This window comes from Ammodytes marinus (genome assembly GCF_949987685.1).
Source record: "Ammodytes marinus genome assembly, chromosome: 11".
Classification (NCBI taxonomy): domain Eukaryota; kingdom Metazoa; phylum Chordata; class Actinopteri; order Uranoscopiformes; family Ammodytidae; genus Ammodytes; species Ammodytes marinus.
The window spans coordinates 32,007,989-32,030,084 of record NC_137215.1 but is presented as its reverse complement, the minus strand read 5'-3'; the positions used below and the strand labels follow the sequence as shown (position 1 = coordinate 32,030,084).

General features: G+C 38.7%; 1 protein-coding gene across 1 annotated transcript in view; it reads right to left on the bottom strand.

The window, feature by feature from the left end:
* Window positions 1-4,459: 4,459 nt before the first annotated feature.
* The window catches only part of ctu2 (cytosolic thiouridylase subunit 2 homolog (S. pombe)), a 117,460-nt gene continuing 99,823 nt past the window's right edge, over window positions 4,460-22,096 (bottom strand). The window contains exons 12-16 of the mRNA XM_080036528.1: window positions 8,810-8,884; window positions 8,054-8,159; window positions 6,140-6,206; window positions 5,869-5,927; window positions 4,460-5,407 (exon numbers count right to left, since the gene is read on the bottom strand). Coding sequence (XP_079892654.1) covers window positions 5,347-5,407; window positions 5,869-5,927; window positions 6,140-6,206; window positions 8,054-8,159; window positions 8,810-8,884 — 368 coding nt within the window. The 3' untranslated portion in view covers window positions 4,460-5,346. The remainder of the gene's footprint in view (window positions 5,408-5,868; window positions 5,928-6,139; window positions 6,207-8,053; window positions 8,160-8,809; window positions 8,885-22,096) is intronic.

The window sequence follows — 22,096 nt, the reverse complement described above, 5'->3', positions numbered from 1 at the left end:
TATGATGATCTCAAAATGAAATTAGTGAAGCAGTGTCTCCCCACCATTGTAAAACCACTGTGTCATGTTTTTAACTGTTCTCTTCAAACAGGTGTAGTACCAGACCAACTGAAATGGGCTAAGGTTATTCCCATATTTAAAAATGGGGATCCATCAATATTTTCAAATTATAGACCAATTTCTTTATTACCTTGCTTCGCCAAAATTCTCGAAAAAATTGTATTTAATAGATTAATTACATATCTTAAAGACAATAACTTATTGTATGATTATCAGTTTGGTTTCCGTGCCAAACATTCTACCTCTATGGCCCTGGTCCAATTAGTTAACAGAATATCTACAGCTTTAGACAACAAGGAACTCACAATTGGAGTGTTCATTGATTTGTCTAAGGCTTTTGATACCGTTGATCCGAATATATTATTAACTAAGCTTCAGGCTCATGGGGTTTCTGGGACTGAGCTTGATTGGTTTAAAAGTTATCTGTACAACAGGAAACAGTATGTAGTATGGAATGGAGCTAACTCGACTTACAGTCATCTACAGTGTGGAGTTCCTCAAGGTTCCATACTTGGACCTCTTTTATTCCTTATTTACATAAATGATTTGCATTTAATATCTGAAGAAGCTCTTTTTATTTTGTATGCCGATGACACAAATATTTTCATTACCGATAAAGATGAACACAAGTTGATTGATCGGTTGGATAACTGGTTCAAATTTAACAAATTATCCCTTAATGTAGAGAAGTGTGCTTAGAATAATATTTTTAGGCTTAAATATCATATATCTGATCATATCCAGCCAATTTTTATGGCGAACAATGCACTCGAAAATGTTTCCAATGTTAAGTTCTTAGGGGTTTTTATTGACAATAAGCTCAATTGGAAAAAACACATATCACAGGTGTCCAATAAATTAGCGGGAAACATTGGGGTTATACGACGAGTAAGACCCGTGCTGTCAGAAAAAATTTGTATGGATTTATATTACTGCCTTATTTATCCCTTTATATCCTATGGCAATATAGTATGGGCAAGCACATACAAAACCAGTCTAGATTAGATTTTTATGTTACAGAAAAAATTTGTTAGAACTGTAACCAACTCCAGTTGGGACGCTCATAGTGCTCCGTTATTTCTAAGTCTGAAGTTGTTAAGCATATATGATGTGAATACTCTTCAGATCGGCACTTTTGTTTTCCAGTTTCCAATAAATGTTTTGTGAATACGGCCCCCCGTATTCACAAAACATTTTATCTTAGCGCTAAGAGTACTCCTAAGGAGCACTAAAAGTTCTTAGTAAGGAGTAATTTCTTAAAACCTATTCACAAAGCTGATAAGACCAACTTTTACTAAGGAATGGGAGGGACTCCTAAACTAAGAATAGAGGGCGTGGTTGACCCTGTTGCTATGGATGACGTCATGTTCATTCCTTCAGAGGGAATGAGTCCCTAAGAGTGAATTTATGATAGAAACACTGTAGGAGATATCCATATTGTGTCGCTGTATTAAAGTAAAGAGTTTTTATATACAATTAATAAAGTGACACTGATTTAACATGAAACCAAGATACTGCAGGGCTTCCCACACCTTCGTTCACAATTAGCCTACAATAGCGCCACAGCTGCACGCCATGCACTCTCACTGTATTTCTCTCAACGGCGGACTATGCAGCAATAGTCAGACAGCGACAAACCAGGAAATTCACAATTTAGAAACAACAGCCGGCGAAATCGTAAAGTGCATGCGGAAGGAAAAAGGCGAGGCGCGCAACTATACAGTAGCGGATCTGTGGAACGGAGGAGATGCTGCGAAGTGTCACATATAGGCCTACTCTAGTAGGAAATTAAGCCCAAACGTGACACCAACAGTAACTTTCAGTGCATCATAAACCCAAAGCAACTGCAGGAAAAGGAACTTAATAAATAATTTTTATATAAATATAATATATATAAATGTGTCTATACTTTCTAAATATAGCTTTACTAAGATCATTAAACCCTTAAAGGTACCTTTTGTAAAGCTCACTAGCATTAAATCTCTCCAAAACACCATCAAATGGTTGTCTGTGATTTACTCTTAGTGACTTAGGAGTCCTCTCGAGGACTCTTAGCTTTTCATAGATTTAGGAGCTAGTTTTAGTGCTAAAATGCTTTGTGAATTACACTTATCTTAAAAAGTTAGGAGTCCTAAAATTAGGAGTGAAACGCCCCTTATTTTTGAGAGTTACTCCTAAATAAGCACGTTAGGACCTACTCTTAGCCTTAAAATGTTTTGTGAATACGGCCCCTGATCTGTAGATCTCCTTCACCGTCAGTTTTACAGAACAAATCTTGGACAGTTTTCAATTAGGGATAGAGGTCCAGTCATTTGGAACAGTTTTCCTGTTACTCATCTTTAGTTACTTTCAAAAACATCTTAAAATGTACCTAATTTTAAAAGCTTACGATAATGTGTTAAACTGAATGTATGTTATATTGTCTTTTTGCTTGTTAGTTACATCTTTACATTGCTTTTTTACATGTACTTAGATGTATTTTAATTTTTGTAACATGACTTTGTAGTTTTATCTCTTTAATTTTATTTTTGTTTGTCTTTTATTTTACTTTATTTCTTTATTGTATTTTAATGTCAGGTGGACATCCTTCATAAGCCCTTCGGGGTTTCTTTTGTCCCACCCGTGCATTTATGTATGTCTATGCGCATCTTCTTGCCATTTTTTAATCTTGTTTATTTGCACAAATAAAACTAAACTAAACTAAATACAAAAAAACGTGTCAAAGGCAATACTATTTTTTTTTTAAGAAGAAACTATCATAAATTAGACAATTAACAACATATGAACTAAATCTTCTCTTAAAGCCTACAAAATAGTGCTATGAATGATTATGGCAAGTTTAATTGATATGAGTGCTTCAGAAGTTGATATTTTTGGTATAGAAGTATTGAAAAAAGCTATTGTTGAGATAACCGGGAAAGTGTTTTGAAAAGGTTATTACAGAAGGATTTGTTCATACGTTAATAGTTTTGATTTATAAAATGGAAAAAGTAAGCTGTATTTTGGACACATATGTTGTAAAAAATCAAATCATGAATTTAACTTTGGCTAGTTTAAAAAAAAAATAATAATAATGCAAATGTACAGTATTAGTAAGATATTTGCATATTTATTCAAACATTTCTGAAAAAATTGTAACACAGAAAATAATTGTTTAAATGTAAGCAATCAACTAGCAAAGTTTCACGATATCTATGTTAAAATGTTTTCTATTCACGTTCAGTCCTCCATTACAGTAGCCTATACTTTAAGAGGGGATAACCACTAAAAAGCTACCAATATAAAAAGTCTATCACATTAAATTCTCTTCTAGTGATGTATAGGACATAAAAAAACACAACTTGAATTTGCCCACCCAGATTGTACTTAAATCAATTAAGAACTGTCCAACACAATTTTAAAACCTGGAAGGATAGTGGTGAACCCTCATCTATAAGTAAGAAATGTGGTCCGAAGAAATCTTGAATCTTCGTCGTCAGGTCATAAACAGAACTACAGGCTATGTTTAAAGGTTCAGTAATATACATGGTTTTAATTTTTTTTTTTGTGGCTTGCAAAAGTATTCAGCCCCCCTGAGTCAATACTTTGTAGAACCACATATGGCTGCAATTACAGCTGCAAGTCTTTTGGGATATGTCTCTACCAAACACACATGTTTTTCTACGCGGCACAATGGAGATCATCATGATCTGGGCTGCTTTTTCCTTCAATGGAACAATGGAGCTTTAGGTTGTGCAGGGGTACCAGCATGGGCTGTGTTTTATGCTTCAAACATAATTTTTATTTTATTTTTACAACCCTTTAATTCGAAAATGACAATGAATCAATTAATGAGGAAAAGGTAAAGCAGTAAAAGTTAATACTTATGTAAATATGGTGTAACGTTTCTAAAATGTCCAACAAAACTTGTTTTCTATAAACAATATAATAGCACGTGAGTGAAGGTTCCTGGTGGATTACGTCGTAACATGTATTTTCAAACGCTATTGCAGGTAAGCAGTAAAGTTGTAATATACTGTTAAGAACTCGTTTTGGTGTCTGACAAATCTTCCAACTCGCAGATTTTTACTCAAACTGGATATATTTCATGCCTCAATGGTAAAACACCTCCACAACAAAGGGATAGGCTTGAGCACAGGATAATGGGATATAAATAAGTTGCTTTTGTAAAAAAAAATCTATACATGCCAATATACTTGCTAAGTACAACGGAGTATTGTAGAAAAAATTTACAAGAATTAAAATCATAGCTTAATATAATGATAATAAACTCATAATGTTATGGGATAAAAGCTGTACTTCAGTATAGGTTTCACAAACAAGAAAATACTTAATCTTTTGGCCCATCAGTAGGCTGCCATATGTATACATAAATCAGCGCTTTGAAAAGAGCATGCAAGAAACTATGTCTGTTCAGAAGAAAGAATCACACAGACTTGGAAGAAGATGTTTATTCTTTTAAAATAACAACTTTAATTTTCATAAATCTTTTTTTCCTTTCTAAACGTGGCCCTAATACTCCATCGTAGCTAAGCCTATACGCGTGCATCTTGTCCAATTAGAATTTTTTTTCTGTAATTTAATTAAAAAAGTGAAACTTTAAAATACTCTAGATTAATTACACAGATGAATATGTCAGCCCTTTTTTCTGTTTAATTTCGGTGAGTATGGCTTACGGCTCATGAAAATAAGAAATCCAGCATCTGAAAATACCAGAATCTTGAGGAAAAAGTTCAATAGGTATTGTCAATTATTTAAAAAGTGAACACCTGCAAAGGTTTCGTGAGCCTTTCATCACTCAGTCTGGTTCAGCACACACCAGAAGCATCTTAGGCTAAGGAGAAAAAAGCATCAAAGCAACCTGGGTTTCCACAACACCTCAGGCTGATCGCCTTGCCACACCACAATAATGCAATAATTCATGCAAAATAAGATCCCTGACCAAGTATTGAGTTAATTAATGAACACACGTTTAAGAAGGTCGACATTTGTGTATTATGAATCCTTTTTTTATTGGTTTTATATAATATTTGAATATTTTGAGATGCCGTATTCAACAAGATTAAACAAAAAAAGGCCTCACATTTTTCACTTTATATGAAAGTTTTACTTTTTGAATTATGAACCAGAATAATTTTTTACTTTTCCACAATCTTCTAATTTTTTTAAAATGCATTTATATTTTGAAAGTCGTCCATTCGTGAAGGTTGAGGCAAGTGTAAATATGATTTTTCCATAGACTGCTGGAGGTGAACATTCAGCTTCTTGAAACTCTGCCTCCTCCCTCTAATCGCCATCAGCACCGTCATTCAGCAGGAACTCACTGATCTCCTCTTTCATCTGAGTCCTAAACAACACAACAAAGTTCATAATAATCAGGGTAATTTGATCTTTTTTGCCTTCCAATTATCATCATTTGAGTTTCTGATATTAGTTAAAGTATATGTTGAAGTTATTTATATATACTATGCAGCCATTTACTTAAAAATACACGCTACAAAAACATTTATTGTAAATGAAGCAGCCCTTCATTTTAAATGACCTGCCTTATAATGCCTAAATAGGCAGAATGTTCACTCGTTAAGGTTGCCAGATGATTGTTGAATTAGAGGACAATCAAAACATGTTGTCCTTTGATGCAAGCAGCTAATTATAATATTGATTATTTTTTCTTAGGTATTCACAGTGGCATGGCCAGCAAAGGTCACACAAGAATCTCTCACTTCTCATTCAAGAATGAATGTAATTGTTGTACATGGATTCAACAATTATAGCTGACGTCTTAATTGAATCAAATATTCTCCTCACCTCCTTTGCCTTTTCTGAGCCTCTAACAGGATGTACTCTGGGAAATGTTCAACTGATGACTGGAAGGAAAAGCAGATGAATAATTAGTGACAGAGGATAAAGTCAATAGCAGGGAGAGTAAAAAAGAGCAGCGGAATCCCAACATCTAAGTTTTACTGTGTACTTATTTCACAATTTAAAAAAACATGGAACAAGATTTTTTATTTTTTTAAATTAATTCTCTTCATTTGTTTTTTACTTTTACTAAAGCTTCATTTAGTTTTTCACTCACCATGTCTTTGATGGTCAGCTGACAGCTGTAACATAACAGACTCTGCAGACTGGGTGTCTCCGATACCCTGTTATATAAAGACAACACAGCATTTAAGTGATGGCCAAAGTTCCATGTCATTTTATTTGTATCATGCACAACGTTACAGTCCTAACTGGGAAATCATCACCTTATTGTGTTGGAGGGGTTTGTGTGTCCCTATGAACCTCAGGGCTGTTTTGTCTGGAGCCTAGTGCTCTCCCAAGGCAAATTGGTCTCAGGCTGTGGCCCCAACTAAGAATGGCTCACAAAGACTCCAATGAAAAAGCAAGAGAGAGGAGAGACCCTGTCCGGAGGAAGTCCAAGGCCCCCCGACTGGAGCCAGGCCCAGAAGGGGCGCCCGTCTGCAAGTGTCTGGTCTGCCACGGGGCCCGAAGAAGCGACACGTTGCCACACAGGAGGCAGTGGGCCTCGATGGAACAGACCCCGGCCGCAGAGGCTTTCGGGACGTGGAACGTCTCCTCGCTGTGGGGAAAGGAGCTGGAACCTGTAGCTCTCACTACCAATTAGATCTGGTGGGGCTTCAGAGTCTGGGACCTTGATTTACAAATTAATTGGAAAATTTACTTGAACCTCAAAAGAGGACTTTGTACCAAAAGCAATAAACCATTATGCCCTGTGAGGACGATGAGCTACTCAAAAAGACAAAAAACAGATCACTTAAAGAGGATCTCAAGTGGCTTTCTGAGGAACTGAGACTAGCAGTGTCCAGGTGCTATATCTAAGCTGGCAGAACAATGGCCCTCGTCCCAGGAAATTACCTCCTTCCTGTTGAAAGATCCTCAAAGAGGTTGTGCTCAGACACTCCTTCAGTCTTTTTCCTCCTCGTATTGAGCCGCCGAATCCCTTGCCTAAAATTTATCCTGATACCTCGCCACAACACTATGGCGAGGTATCGGAATAAGTTGGACACACAGTGTGGACATAAACTGTGCCCTTTCATCTCCATGTCCCCTCTTCTCTTCGACCACTATGATATCAATTCGCTGTGAACTCACTACACTCTCTAGTGCTTTCTCGTTTCTCTTATCTGTTCCTCCCAAAAACAGTCTATGGTTCTACCACACACATCCGTTCTCTCTCCAACTACTATACTACTTCTGCTCGCTCTCCTTGCTCGAACGCACACTCCATCCCGATCTAGAATCTAAGATCGATTGCTTTTCCTTCGGTCTCTGGATGTTAACACTGAATTTTATTGGGGGACCAGCGAGTGTGCCAATGACAGTGGTATCACACTTCTCAGCCTCCCTGGCAAAGTCTTCCCCAAGATGCTGGAGATGATAGTTCTGCTGATAGTCGAACCTCAGTATTGCATTCACTTTATGAAAAAGGATGGCCACTGGGCGCTCCCCTAGGGAGGTGTTTCAGGCACGTCTAGCTGGGAGGAGGCCAGGACTAGGCAGAGAGATTATATCTCCACTCTGGCCTGGGAACACCTCAGGATCATAGCTGGTTAATGTGGCCCTTGAAGTTGGGGGTCCCCATTTTGTGCTGCTGCCCCTGCTATTTGACCCCAGATCATGGGATGGGTTATGTAGCCTTGAGGGCTGCAGCTGATGAATGCGCTTGAAATGGTTTTAAAAATGTATTAATTTATTATTTAGTAAGCAAAAGAGTACCAATGGTTTGAATAATAAATGCAGAACACCACCTTATCATACAGCATACAGAGGTGTACTGTTAACATCTCCACCAATGGACAAAAAAAAAGATAGAAATAGTTTAGATAAAAGACAAAATGTTACCGACAATTTGACACATTTAATTGGCCAAAATCCTGCATCCTATTTAAAATGTTAGGTGTCAAGTTTGAGTTCCAAATGAGAGGAATAAGCACTGGAAATGTAGAGAAATAAATCACAAAACACTTACTTGACAGAAGAACAGCAGCCTCCATTACTTGCTGCTCTTCCACAATCCACTTCTCTAGAAGAACAGTACTGTCCAGTGGGAGCAGTAGATTCTGGCTCCACTTGAGCTTTAATGGAAACAAAGGACATGCCTTTAATGGACTGCCTAAGGACTGGGTGTAGAAATTCAATTGTGGACTTCTACCTTGTGAACACTGTGATGCCAGTCACATGTATGCATGTCACATAACGTTATAGCTGTGACACTAAAACCACAGCACTGAAATTAAACAAGAATCTTCTTCAAATTACTTAAATTAAAGGTGGAGTTAGCAATTCTGGAGAATGCTTGTTGTCAAAGACACTTTTGTCAAAAGCAGTGAATATCTCATGATCTGCTACCTGTCGGTACTGTGTGTATGCTGAAAAAAATCTGCTGTTAGTACACAGCGTAGGGTGGCCCACAGTATTCAACATAACAGTTTGCAGAGCCTAGATTGCGTATTAACACTGGATTTTTTAAGCACACAGTATAGACAGGTATCATATTGTGAGTAGATATTAACTGATTTTGACAAAAAGCATTCTCCAGTATCGCTGCTGGTTCCACCTTTAAGCTTTAATGCTAAACTTTATTACTGTTTTTGATGACAGTATTTCTGAACGTTGAGATATGGAGATTACCATATCATTGCGAGACAATGGCAACAATAATGACAACAAGAAACATAGAAGGCATGAACAGAGGTGAAATGTGTTTCATTGAAGTATACGGCACCAATGGTATCTTCTGAACATTTTGTCTGGGAGAGCTGCTCCGAGATCAGAGTGGCCTTGAAGGCTGAAGAATTCTCTGGAAGAAAAAAAAGGATAGAGACAAAAGAAGGGTTTAAAGTAATTTTAAATATTTTTGCCTCAATGAGCCCTGGCACAGGAAGTTGACATAACAATATTAAAATACACTGTTACCGACTTCCGGTTCCGGGGCCTGAAGTCCATTTTTCTGTCAGCTGCACAGTTACATTTAAAAAACTTTAACAAAAAAGTCAAAATTCCTCCACCTTGCATATTCTATAACAATAACAACACTACCTGCCACCAAGCGGAGTAAAAATCTCACAAAATGGCGACGCGCACAAACCAGAATTATTGGATGCCGTGTGAATAACTGAGGTCAGCCCGGATGCTACATCCATATTATTTACCATCTATGTTCTAAACACTCAGATGACATCTCTGGGCTCTACATCAAGGTGACACGCCTAACAACTGATACAACCAGGCTGTCGGAAAAGTGCGAGGATTTGGATGGCCCCCACACACTATACAACCCATACATGAAAACATAGGGGTAAACATAATCTGTTATGTGTTATCCTGTTTGGTTTGAGAGTTATAATGAAAAATGCAAAATTAGGCTATGACTGGAGGTAAAATTGCGACCACTGCTGCCACAATACAATTTTCATAGGACCCAAACTGCACAAGTGTAATGCTTTTATGACAAAGTTAGAATGCACATCATATTAGGCACATCCAGCAGGCTAAGAAAGCGATTTTGGTAGAATCATATTTAGGCCATTTTAAAAACTTTCCCCACATACAATTGCTTTACATTTTTCCCCCTCAAACAGGACATATTGCAGATATATAATCAGTTGAGTTTCCATTTATTGCAATTAATGTGAGGTCAATTGACATATTAGCTGGACTTTTAATCAGTAAAAAGTCTTATCTTTGAGCATATCCAAATGAAAACATAGTTGGCAGGTTGCTTTTAAGTTATACAAAGTATTTTTTTAAAATGTGATGTTACATAAATGTTCTTGTGGTGCAGGTTGTTTTGTTAGTTTTTATTAAGATCCAAATTAGCTGCCAATTTAATGACAGCTAGTTTTCTAGGGGTTCGCACAATAATGCAATTCAATCCAGCGCCGCCGCACAGTCTTCTCTTCTGAGAGTGTGAAGCTCTTATTCCCGTTACCAGCAGCTGCCGTTATGACTACAGTTAATATTGATGTGTATCCACACATCAATATTAACTGTACTCAGTCCTGGAATCTTAAAGGTCCCATATTATGCAAAATGCACTTTTTCAATGTTTTTTAACATAAATATGGGCCCAGGGTGTGCCTAGAGACTGCCAAAGTATATACAGTCAAGTGCGAAAGTTTGTGAACCCCTTGAACATTTTGGAATTTTATTTATTGTAACCATCATTAATTCATTTTTATCAATACCAGTATTTTTTATATGAAATAACAGATGTTTGTTTATCAATTCAACATTTTTCTTTTCCAGAAATCAATTGTTAAAACAGATAAAACAAATTATTTGACGAATGTTGTATGTGCAAAAGTTTGTGAACCCTGAGCTGCATTGCTTAAATGGAGCAGGTAAACACAATCAGATGGGCCAAATTGAGTCATGAAATGGACCAATGTAGTGAGAGATCTTTAGGGAAGAAATTGGGCGGCACTAGATACAACAGAGATAAAACCAGGTCAGTTTAGGCTCACCAAAGTGAACCCATACAGGTCAGACATGCTAAAAGGGGAAACAATCTCAGAGGATCTCAGGAATAGAGTTGTGATGCTGCACATTTGTCTGGGGACAGCTATAAATTATTTAAAAAAAAGTTTGAGCTCCATCGGTCCACCGTGAGGCAAATCATCTACAAATAAAGAGCTTTAAGAGTGACTGAACATCTGCCTAGAAGTGGACTTCCTTCAAAAATATCCACAAGCGCCACAAGATAAGTGATTTTTCAGTTAAAAGCCAACCCAAACATTACATCTGGTGATTTGCAGACCTCTCTTGCAGCATCTGGGACAGATGTGCATGGTTCCACAATAAGAAGAAAACTCAGTCAACATGGCTTTCATGGGATGGTTGCTGAAGAAGCCTCTGCTCTCAAAAAAGAACAAAACTGCTTGTCACAACTTTGCCAGAGAGCACCTGGAGATACCTGAAGTCTTATTCTGTGGACAGATTAGTCAAAAATTGAACTGTTTGGTCATAACCAAAACCGCCATGTTTGGGCAAAAACGCAATTCTGCCTACCACCTAGAGAACCTTCTCCCAAGTGAATAATGGTGGTTTCAAATTGTCTGCAAATCTCCAGGTGTAATGTTTGGGTTGGCTTTTACCTGAAAAATCACTTTTCTTGTGGCGCTTGAGGATATTTTTGAAGGAAGTCCACTTCTAGGCAGATGTTAAGTCACTCTTAAAGCTCTCCATTTGTAGATGATTTGCCTCACGGTGGACCGATTGAGCTCAAATTTTTTTTTATGAATTTATAACTGTCCCCAGACAAATGTGTAACATCAAAACTCTATTCCTGAGATCCTCTGAGATTTGTTTCCCTTTTAGCATGTCTGACCTGTATGGGTTCACTTTGGTGAGCCTAAACTGACCTGGTTTTATCTCTGTTTTATCTAGTGCCACCCAATTTCTTTCCTAAAGATCTCTCATTACATTGGTCTATTTCATCAACCAATTTGGCCAACCTGATTGTGTTTACCTTGCTCGATTTAAGCAATGCAGCTCAGGGTTCACAAACTTTTGCACATACAACATTCGTCAAATAATTTGTTTTATCTGTTTTAACAATTGATTTCTGGAAAATAAAAATGTTGAATTGATAAACAAACATCTGTTATTTCATATAAAAAATACTGGTATTGATAAAAATGAATTAATAATGGTTAAAATAAATAAAATTCCAAAAGGCTCAAGGGGTTCACAAACTTTCGCACTTGACTGTATATATAAAAAAAAATCCTTTTCTCCCCCTTTCTAAAAACCTCCCCAATGTACTCCGTTCAGAATTTTTCCCCGAGAAGCCACCTCCACCCACATTAGTAACCAGAAACTTCCACTGTGCAATAGTCTATGATCCCCCCCCCCCCTATTTCTTATTGGTCCACGGCAGGCCCCCAGGACTGTGCCTTCTCCGAGCAGCCAGCATGGACATGTGGCCAAGCCATTGGTATTGCATGGTTGTGGGAGGAGCTTATTTTCATGCGGTCCGTAGGCAGATTTCCCTGTCCACACAGTGCAAGCGGCGAACAAGATTGTGTCTCTGCAAAAAATTTCTGGATATCAATCATAGGCTCATACTTATCTTTAGACCATATAGGGGAGAGTGGCCTAAGTTGTGCAACTTTTCACTCAAAGTAACTTTAAAGTAAGGCCTTGACAGTAAAGTCTCCAACTCAAATATGTACATATATTTCAGGGTGTTGTGCAATAAAAACTTTGGATCTGGAATAAACTGTTGAAGAAATATAACTTTCGGAAAAAAAGTTGTCTTGTTGCACAACTTACCCCCTGTGTGGTGTAAGTTGTGCGGTTGGAGAGAATACCATGGGGTAAATTGTGCCATTGCTATATATCTCATACACTGTAATGCAAGACAAATCCATTAGACAATCACTTATTTAAGGTGTATTCAAAGTAAATAAAGTAAATAGTTGACAAAGATTGAAGGACAATTTTCTTAAACAAGGCCTAGCAGATCTAATGGTTTTACCTGCAAAGCTCACAATGACAAAGTCACCATCATCATCTTTCTGGCCATCTGAACTCTCATCAGTGGTGTCGTTAAGTGGAATTGAGATGTCACTCTCTTCTGAGCTACTGTAGACAATCACTTTCTTTTGGTGACCAGCGTATACAGCCATGCCACTGGCACAACTCTCAGAAATGTACTTTGCACTAGTTGCTCTGTGCTTGTGGAACCAACTGCCACCTGACAAATGTGATTCCCTCTACATTTCTGCCTTTAAATCATGGCTCAAAACCCATATGTACACCCTGGTGTTTCCTCCCCATTAACTATCTTACCTCTGCACTACTATCTGTGTTTATTTGGATGTATGGGCTTTACGTCTTTTATTTTGGTTATTGTTATTTTACCTTCATTGTTTACCTACTGAATGCACTATGTACAGCACTTTGGACAGTGCAAACTGTCATAAATGTGTTTTTATAAATACATTTTACTTACTTACTTATAACTCACCTAGGCCCTTTGGCACAAATCACCCCAATCCCAGAAATTTGGATAATAAGCATGATGCAGCAATTTAGGGCTGACATCGTGCTAACTGTATAGACTCAAAATGTAGCATACCAAAGCACTAAAACATGTGTCAAATGTTTTCAAACTTGTCTATAAGTGTTCAGACACAATCATCAAAAAACCTTGATCATGGAAATTTTACTTTGAAAGGCAAAACACAGTTTTTTGAGCTTAAATGTGCTTATATCTTATTCCTTGTGTCTCCCTTCTTTACAGGATGAGTCAAATGGATGGCTCTTCTTAAATATGTGATTCAAAACGCCACCTCAAGCGTTTTATTAGCCCAACGGCTTTTAACGGCTATCAGTTTGTTTTCGCCAGGCTAGATGCTACAGAACGAGAATGATTCTACACCCGCTTCCAGTCCGCTACGCTTGCCGCCTTCTTTCTTGATAGGTCCATAATGCAGCTACGTTCATGCTACGTCATGCTTCCGGGCCGCATGGAATTTCCGGATTATGCTTCCTTGTTGCTTCTCTGCGCCAATGAGCAGCTTTCATAGGAATGAATGGGCGCCGTGTTTCAATCCGGTGTCCATTTCTTTATATGTCCATGGTCCACGGCCCCCAGATCCTCTGGAAAAAATTTCCTTCACCGCCATATTGTTTTTCCCTCTAAGCGACAAGATGCCGGTAGAACAGCAAGGCATGCTGAATGTTGCATAAACCAACAAAGAGACTCATAGTCCACTAATTTATCTTAACCACAGCAGTCTAATAATGCTGCGTTTATAACAAGACAAAGATTAGAAAGCTACTAGTGTAGTAATTCCATCAGTGAAACTAAAAGGAATGTCATTAATGGTTATTGGCCTGTTATTTACCTAGTGTAGCATGTAGCTTCGGGAGTAGCATCCAGCTTTTGCTCCTAATACACTAACTTGGCTTTCCCATTGCAGTCTAATAATGCCTCGGTTTTAACATGACAAAGGATATGAAGCTATTCCTGTAGATATCAAACTTAAAGCTAATGTTTTTACTGGTTTTAAATCGTATGCGTGTTATTTTTAGCCGTTAGCTCCCAAGTAGCTACGCGGTAGCATCCCGCTTTTGCCCCTATAACACTAACTTAGCTTTCCCATTGAAGTCTAATAATGCCTCGGTTTTAACATGACAAAGGATAGGAAGCTATTCCTGTAGAAATCAAACTTTGAAGCTAATGTTTTCACTGGTTTTAAATCGTCTGAGTATTATTTTCAGTTATTCGGTTATTCACGTGAGGGTTAACTATGTGTGTTTGAACTCCGCAGTAATCACGGCAGAGACGGTGGGAGGGCATAGACTGAGTGGGAGGGCCCAGCCAGACCGCAGGCTGCAGACACCAAAATAGGCTATGCTGAGATGAGCGGAAAATCAGGGTAGAGAGGCTTGCTACAATAAATTATCTGAACAGGTTTTTTTTTTTTTTTTTTTTTATTCTTCCGGACAATTACACACAATACACAATTTTCTCTTTGCATATTCATACATATTACTTTGTGTTATCGTCCGAAGGGTGGCAGGAGAAGCCAAAGGCTTATCAGGTCCCGCCCCCACTGCCATAAAATTCAGATACACAGCTACTGATACAGTTAAAAAAAAAAACAGTTTTAAGAAGATGCATTCCAATACACAGACAATTTTAGGTCTCATTATTCATTGCCAGTGTACAACAGACATGCTTTCCATTTTCCTCTCTGCCTGTGACAATGCAGATAGTGATATGGCCTTGTCCATTTCTTCTCTAGTAGTCTAAACACATCTGCAAAAGTATTCAAAACAGTCAGTCTGTCTGCTGACCTCGGCTGCAGTCCCATAACATGCAGTGTATTTACAAATTCTTCAGTCAGTGAATGAGTTTTTTTTTTAAGTAAATCAATGTTTGTATCCCCACAGATAAATATCTTCTTTTGATTTGCCTTTGAAAGTAATTCTCCCATGTATTCTATAAAGTCTTCCATTTTTGAATCGGGTGTTCTGTACACACAGCTGATAATTAACATTTATCTTTCATTTGAATTTCAATAGTCACACATTAGGTTATCAATTGCAGAGCACATTGTATTTACGATTTCAAACCTTATATTTTGACACAAACCAGTTTAAATCCCTTTAGTTCAAAGTCCATGCTTTTGCCTTCTTTAATCCATGTTTCTGACACTGCAATGATGTTGAACTGGTTGGAGAATTTCTGTAGATATGCCTTAATTTGTTTAATTTGACTTCTGCTATTAAATATGAAAGATGGACAATTTCCCATTTGTTTGAAAGCATCTGATGAATTAATCCTCACTGACAGTCTCTTTTTCCGATAGTGTAGAAGTGATTGTCTGGGTCATTGATTTCATTTGGGTCCGATAATAATGATTAGCTAATAACTCCAGACTTTCATGATCATTTATCCAAGCGGATGTTTTGCTCATTCTCGCTGCTTGGGTTGATCAGATCCTCGTCCCTCCGAAATTGATCCAGATCCTCCTCCGTTTTGATTTGCACAATTTTGGCTTCCTCGGGTGTAGCTCCATTCATTTTGATGAAGATTCTTCCATCTCTCTTCCAAGTTTGTTGGACCTGTCCACATTTTTTTAACCCTCTCGCTTGATAGGCCAGATAAGCCTTTCTCTTGGTTAAATTTTCACTCATTCCAATTTGTTCACCTTTAAGCTTCTTGCCTTGACTGAGCAGATTTATCTTATGCTTTCTACTCACAAATTTCAGAATGACAGCACGCTTTTTGGCGAATTTCCCCTTCGGGAGAAGAAAACAGGACTCCACGTTCTCTAGATCCAGATTAATGGCTTTGCTTCTCAGAAACATTGCCACTTGATTTTCCACCGTTACATTCCCTGTATCGCCCTCTTCTTCTCCATTCCCGGCAGCTGCATACGACCTTGGTTTAATAACCATACCAGTCAGGATCACATCTCTGTTTTTTGCTTGTTGTTCTTGGTCATCAATTTTATCTCCAAGCTCTTTCAAGAGCTGATCTTTCTTCACATTGACGGCTTGAAGCTCCTTCAATTCGATCATCAGTGGCTTCAGACCAGCAGCAATTTTTTCTTCAATTTTTGCATCAAAACGCCCCATCCATTCTTCAATGATCCCAGCCTTCAGCTGCACCAAATCAGCCTGCAGCTGTGCCAGCTCAGACTCCCTCTCACTTTTCATTTCTCTCATCAAGTCTGCCAACTGTTTTTTCATTTCTACCGCATATCCTTTGTCTTCCTCCTTCTCCTGCTTATCAATGTTTTTTTGTTTTCTGGACATCTCCAGAGATTTTTCAGGCAGTGAATCTGTGTTCTCCGCTGCTCTCGGCAAGCTCAACTCAACCTTTTCAGCAAACATCTAAAAAAATAAGTATTAGGGACTACTAAAACCATATAAAATTGACAGAAAAGTGCATAATATGGAGAGGCACCTATTTGCAGACACATGGGGAAACAGAGCTCCACCGGAAATACGAAATTTCTTCTTCGTTTTTTTTTACTGGCGGCGATCACCTAGCGGTGAATAATAATAAGACACAGTTTCCACCGGTTATGGTGCTAGTAGACAGTAACATAAGTCAGTTTGTTAAGGGTCCCAAGTGGCCAGGACGGTGGTAAAAAGTAGATGTTGAGGTAGAAGATGAATGAAGCAACGAAGCTTTGTGTACATCTTCCGAAATCCGTCTCTTTAATTCACAATTATCACAAGTAGGTCAATCACATACAAATATAAACTCTTATAAATAAAACACATAAGACAAAATTATACATTAGGGTATAGGATACATTAGAATACTTGAAGAGGTCATGTTGCCTTATGCTGAAGAGGAAATGCCCTTGAAATGGGTGTTCCAACAAGTCAACGACCCCAAACACACCAGTAAGCGAACAAGATCTTGGTTCCAGACCAACAAGATTAACGTTATGAAGTGGCCAGCCCAATCCCTGGTCCTTAATCCAATAGAAAACCTATGTAGTGACATCAAAAATGATGTTTTTGAGGCAAAACCAAGAAATTCAGAGGAATTGTGGAATATAGTCCAATCGTCCTGGGCTGAAACACCTGTTCACAGGTGCCATAAGTGGGTCGGCTCCCTGCAACACAGATGTGAAGCAGTTCTCAGAAAGAGGTTATACAACTAAATATTAGTTCAGTGATTCATAGGAAAGCTAAATTTTCATGCATTTTTCAGTTTTTCACTTCTGCTCTCAATGCCAGTGTTGTTGTTGTAAAGCAGCTGACCGGCGTGGCACTAAATGTTTACGTCACCTGATGCCGCTTACAAGCACCTCTTTCATTCCGGAACGCTGTGTAAAAAGGCATACTGATGCACCAGCAGGCCGGCGTTGCTTGGTTCTGTGTAAATAACACAGAATTAAGCAAAGCCGGCATATTGGCGTGCTGTTATTGCGTCAATATGCCGCAATCTCTGTGTAAAAGGGGCTACAGTAAATATGTAGCGCCTTCTTCCCTCCTCTTTTCACATCGTAGCGGGAAGTCTTGTAAAAGAAAACAAAAGTAACAAGCGTGTCCTGCAGCGCTGATGCCTTCACAACACACGCTTCGTTATCGTGCGCCCTGCATCCACGGACGGACTATATGTGTTATAAAAAGCCTGCATCCACAGTATGTGAGACAAAACTGCGGCACCTGATGATGCAGTTCGCCCCCTCTCCCCCGCACCGACAGTTCACAGCAAATGGCCCGTTCTGACCAACACAGTCTCACTCCGAACTCGTCGAAAAGCTCCGCTTGGTCAGGGGCTTTTGGCGTTAGCTGCTCTCGCCAAAGGGTACCCGTGTGCCTCTTCATTCCACGCAGGGGGGTTTTCAACTAATTTCAATGTAATCCATCCGCGGCATATATGAAGCCCTGGGAACGCGCATATTAACCTGATGGCATCACATAGAGACGCTATGACCATTCATCCCATTGGCTAACGGAGGATATATATACAGTATATATATTTACCTCTCGGGGAACGTTTGATTGTATGTTAATAGTCCTACGATTTATATCAACATAGGGCTATTTCAGTCACAAAGAGGAGAAATTAGCTGCTGACTGGGGAACACAGGAGCGGGGGTTGGTGACGGGAGATTTATTTAAATTTTTATATCCAACTGTTGTCAGAGCGGGAGGTGTGCATTGTCTGGGCGGCTGCCTGAACTACACAACGCTGCAGGAAATGATCTGTTCATATTTTACTTCTTTCATTCACTGGTTAAGCCAACACATGTCCATGGTCCCATGCATGGACCTAAATAAATGCAGGGCTGTACAGTGCGACAGTTTTGATCGCATTTGCTACTGAAATTGATCACGTGCGATGATGAATACAATTCCACTTGCACGAGTGCGACAGCTTGCTAATGAGCAGATGCTGTCTGTTTGAGACACAGAGGAGTGCTGCACAACACTGCTTAGAGGGCTCTACATTAACACTCTCCAAATTCGGGTAAATGTAGTCTTAGGCAAGTAAGTTATTGAGTCCACCCTCCACTTTGGCTGATGAAAGATGTGTGCTCGGGACCTGTGCTTGTGCGGCGATTAATACACTTCACCAACGGTAATAACCGGAAGGAGCCGGCACACAGTTAAGTTAGCGCGTGTGCAAACAGAACATTTCCTGTGCGCCTTCACATTAAAAGCCTGTTACTAGCCAAACGTGAGTTGACTTTTATTTTGAAGCCGGTAAGAACAAGAAGTTAGCGCTTCACAGCCCTGCAGTGCGCTAGCTTGAAAATCAACTGCTTCAGCTGCAGAGAGCATTCAACAGTAGTCTTTTTAAACAAAGTTTGAAATAACTGATAAGCCACTGAAGAACTACTCCCAACACATTCACAACAACCTATTTAACTTATTCCAAATTTTACCAATATGTATAGGCCTACTTATTTATTTAATAGGCTATGTTTAATGTTTTAAAGTTTGGTTTTAATTAACAGAAGGACATTTAACAAAAAAAAATATTATTATGAATATTATAATGATATGTATATATACAGAAAATATATAGATATTAATTTTATGGGGAGAGATAATTCTGAATCAGCAAAAAATTACAATTGGCAGGTTAGATTTTTTTGTCTAATTTGCAATCAGTGCACCCCTATTAATTTTTCTACAATTATTACTGCACACACTAGGATATGATATTAATTGAGAATTTCAAATGAGACCAAGATGACAGGCTAAAAGGTAATTAGAGCGAAATGCATGGGTTAAGGTTATGCAAGTTTTCGATACTTTGTGTGCTACTGAATTATTTATTTTTGCTAGCACCAGTGCTACCACCTAAAAAAATAAGCGTACAGCCCTGAAATGCCATGATGAGCTCGGCGAACGACTTCTGACATGATGGCCCCGCCCCCTTTGTGGGAAAAACAAACCGCACATGCAAAGTTGCGGTCCAAAACAGCACTGCTCCTCCCTCCCACTCACATTGGATTAGAGACATTATGTCATGTATGAATCTGGAGAAAATTTGTTGTACTGCCTATGGATCTGAGACTAAATTTTATAGATTGTGGCGCCCCTTCCTGGACTACTATGACAAACCGACCACAATAGTTGAGGAGTAGCTTCCCCCCCCCCTCTTTTATATTTTCATATTGGTTGTTTGTTTTTGTTTCTTGTTGTGTGTGTTTCTGTTTCGTTTCTGTTTTTTGTTTCTTTGACGTTGTGTATTGCTTTGTGTGTTGATTTCTTAATGCAGGACTGTTTGTGATTGGGTGGGATATGTTCGGGAGGGAAAAAAAGGGGGAAAAATTAATAATCCATTGTATTACAGCTGTTGGATACTTTGTGATTTAATAAAAAAACCTTTGAAACAAAACAGCACAAAGAAAACGATCAGAGGTTAATTAGTTTAAATCTGACCAACAGACACAATGACACATTCCTAAACAACAACTCCGCCAGCTTTAAATGTTAAACTACTGAACTGCACAGCGCTGCAGGGAAAAAAATCTGTTTTCGTCCATTCAAACCGGTGACGTCAGACGCACGCCCCTCTACAGACCAATCAATGTCGAGGAATGTCACGTGACGCAAAATGAGCCTATAGCGGCAGCCCTGAGCTACGAAGAGCATATATCATTGTGAGATGATCATTGTTGTTTTTGAGAAATTAAACACAATCGTCACTCAGTAAATGTGCACAATGTAGTTTGATGGTTATCAAGAATAGGGTGTTGTAGGCGGCCTTTACAGTTAAATAAGCAGGAAAACTACAACATATACCCACTTTGCTTGTCTTTTTACCTCTGTATAACCTTGTGGATTAAATTACTTTTATTTTCTTCATTATTTTACATAAAATTACCTTTGAAGTAAGATTTCATTCACAACTTTTTTTTACGTGCACTTGCCTTTTAAAAATGTTTTTATATTTTATATTTCTGTGGCCTATGTTTTTTGTTGTTTTTGTTGTGCAAATAAATTAAATCTAATCAAAAGCATGGTGGTGAATTGTAGGTGTTTAAATGTAAAATTGTACAATCTTCACACTAACAAAAGTTACTCACAACATTGACACCTTTCCAGCAATGTATTCAGTTGGTGTTCTTTACCGCAAGGTTGATTTTCTGATCAATTTGAAGGCCCAATATGGAAAATTAAGCTTTTTGTTTGCTCATTTGTTTTCTTGTGGAAATAGTAAACCAAAAGGTGTGTCCTTCAGAGATTACAATACAGAACCCATATGCATAATCTAAAATCCAGATAGGCGTTGTTTAAATATACCTGCATGGATGGATGGATTTATAGATGGATAATGTACTTTATTTATTGCCATAGGGAAATTGTAGCATTGTAGCAGCAGTTATTGTGGATTGTATCAGGAATGACTTTCTGTAGTGGTCAAATAGCTGAAGGAGTAATGCTGTCCATCATCTTCAGCAGCTTGTGCATTATCATTCTCTCTGCAACCAACTATAACAGTATGGGCTTGAAGAGTTTAACAAGGATTTGCTCATGAAGTACAGTCTGCTCTGTCCCTCCATGCACAACCCCCATGTTACATTTGCAGTCTGTTGTTTAATTAAATGCCCAGGTTTCTGTAGCCCTCCACCACCTCAACCTCTTCTCCCAGAATGGAGATTCAGCCTAATACTCCTGGTCCTCCCAAAATCCATATCCATCTCCCAACCTTGGTTACATTTAAGAGGAGGGTGTAGCTCCTACCATGCCATAACACTACTGTCCACCTGTTCCCTGTACACCAGTGCTTCTCAAATGGTGGGGCGCCGTGAGTTGACAGGGGGGGGGGGAGGGCGCGGGTGGCCTTGATTTCCAACTGACAAAAAAAGAAAAAAAAAAAAGGCCAAAGGCCGCGCTTTGCAGTAAATAAATGTCCACATGTGTCTCCAAGTGTCTCTGTAGGCTATTTAAAAATAAATCAAGCAAGTAGACTAATAATAACGTTATCGCATCACAGAAGGCATATTGGCCTATAATAATAAAAAAAGACCACCTATGTTGACCAGGGCTCAACAATAAGGATTGCCCGACGTCCCGGGGCAAGTAAAACGCCACGTCGGGCCAGTAACTATGACAACCCACTTGCCCGAACGGGCAACCGGGAGTTTTTCCGAAATGATTGAAAAAAAAATTATAATAATAATATTTTTATTTTTTATAGCGCCAAATAAAATTCATCTATCCACGGTCTTTTTCCATATAGAGCTGGTGCTCATTATTAAATACGCTTAGGCCTATGTTACTTATCTAATTTATGTGCGAGTAGTTGTGTCTGCTGCGTTGCATCTCTCTCCTCCGTTTTGTGAAGGGGGGCGGGGCTCCAGCGCCGAAACACACACATACACACACACAGATCTCGGCAAAAAACTGGTGCGCGTCTCTCACACACACATTTCATTTCATTTAACTTTTATTTATCCTCGAGAGACCAATTCCAACACAGTCAGAGAGATAGGAAAGATAACTACACGCGTTACGTTGGTGTAACAGAAAGTACAAAAGCCAACGAGAAGCCTAAATAGGGGAGAAC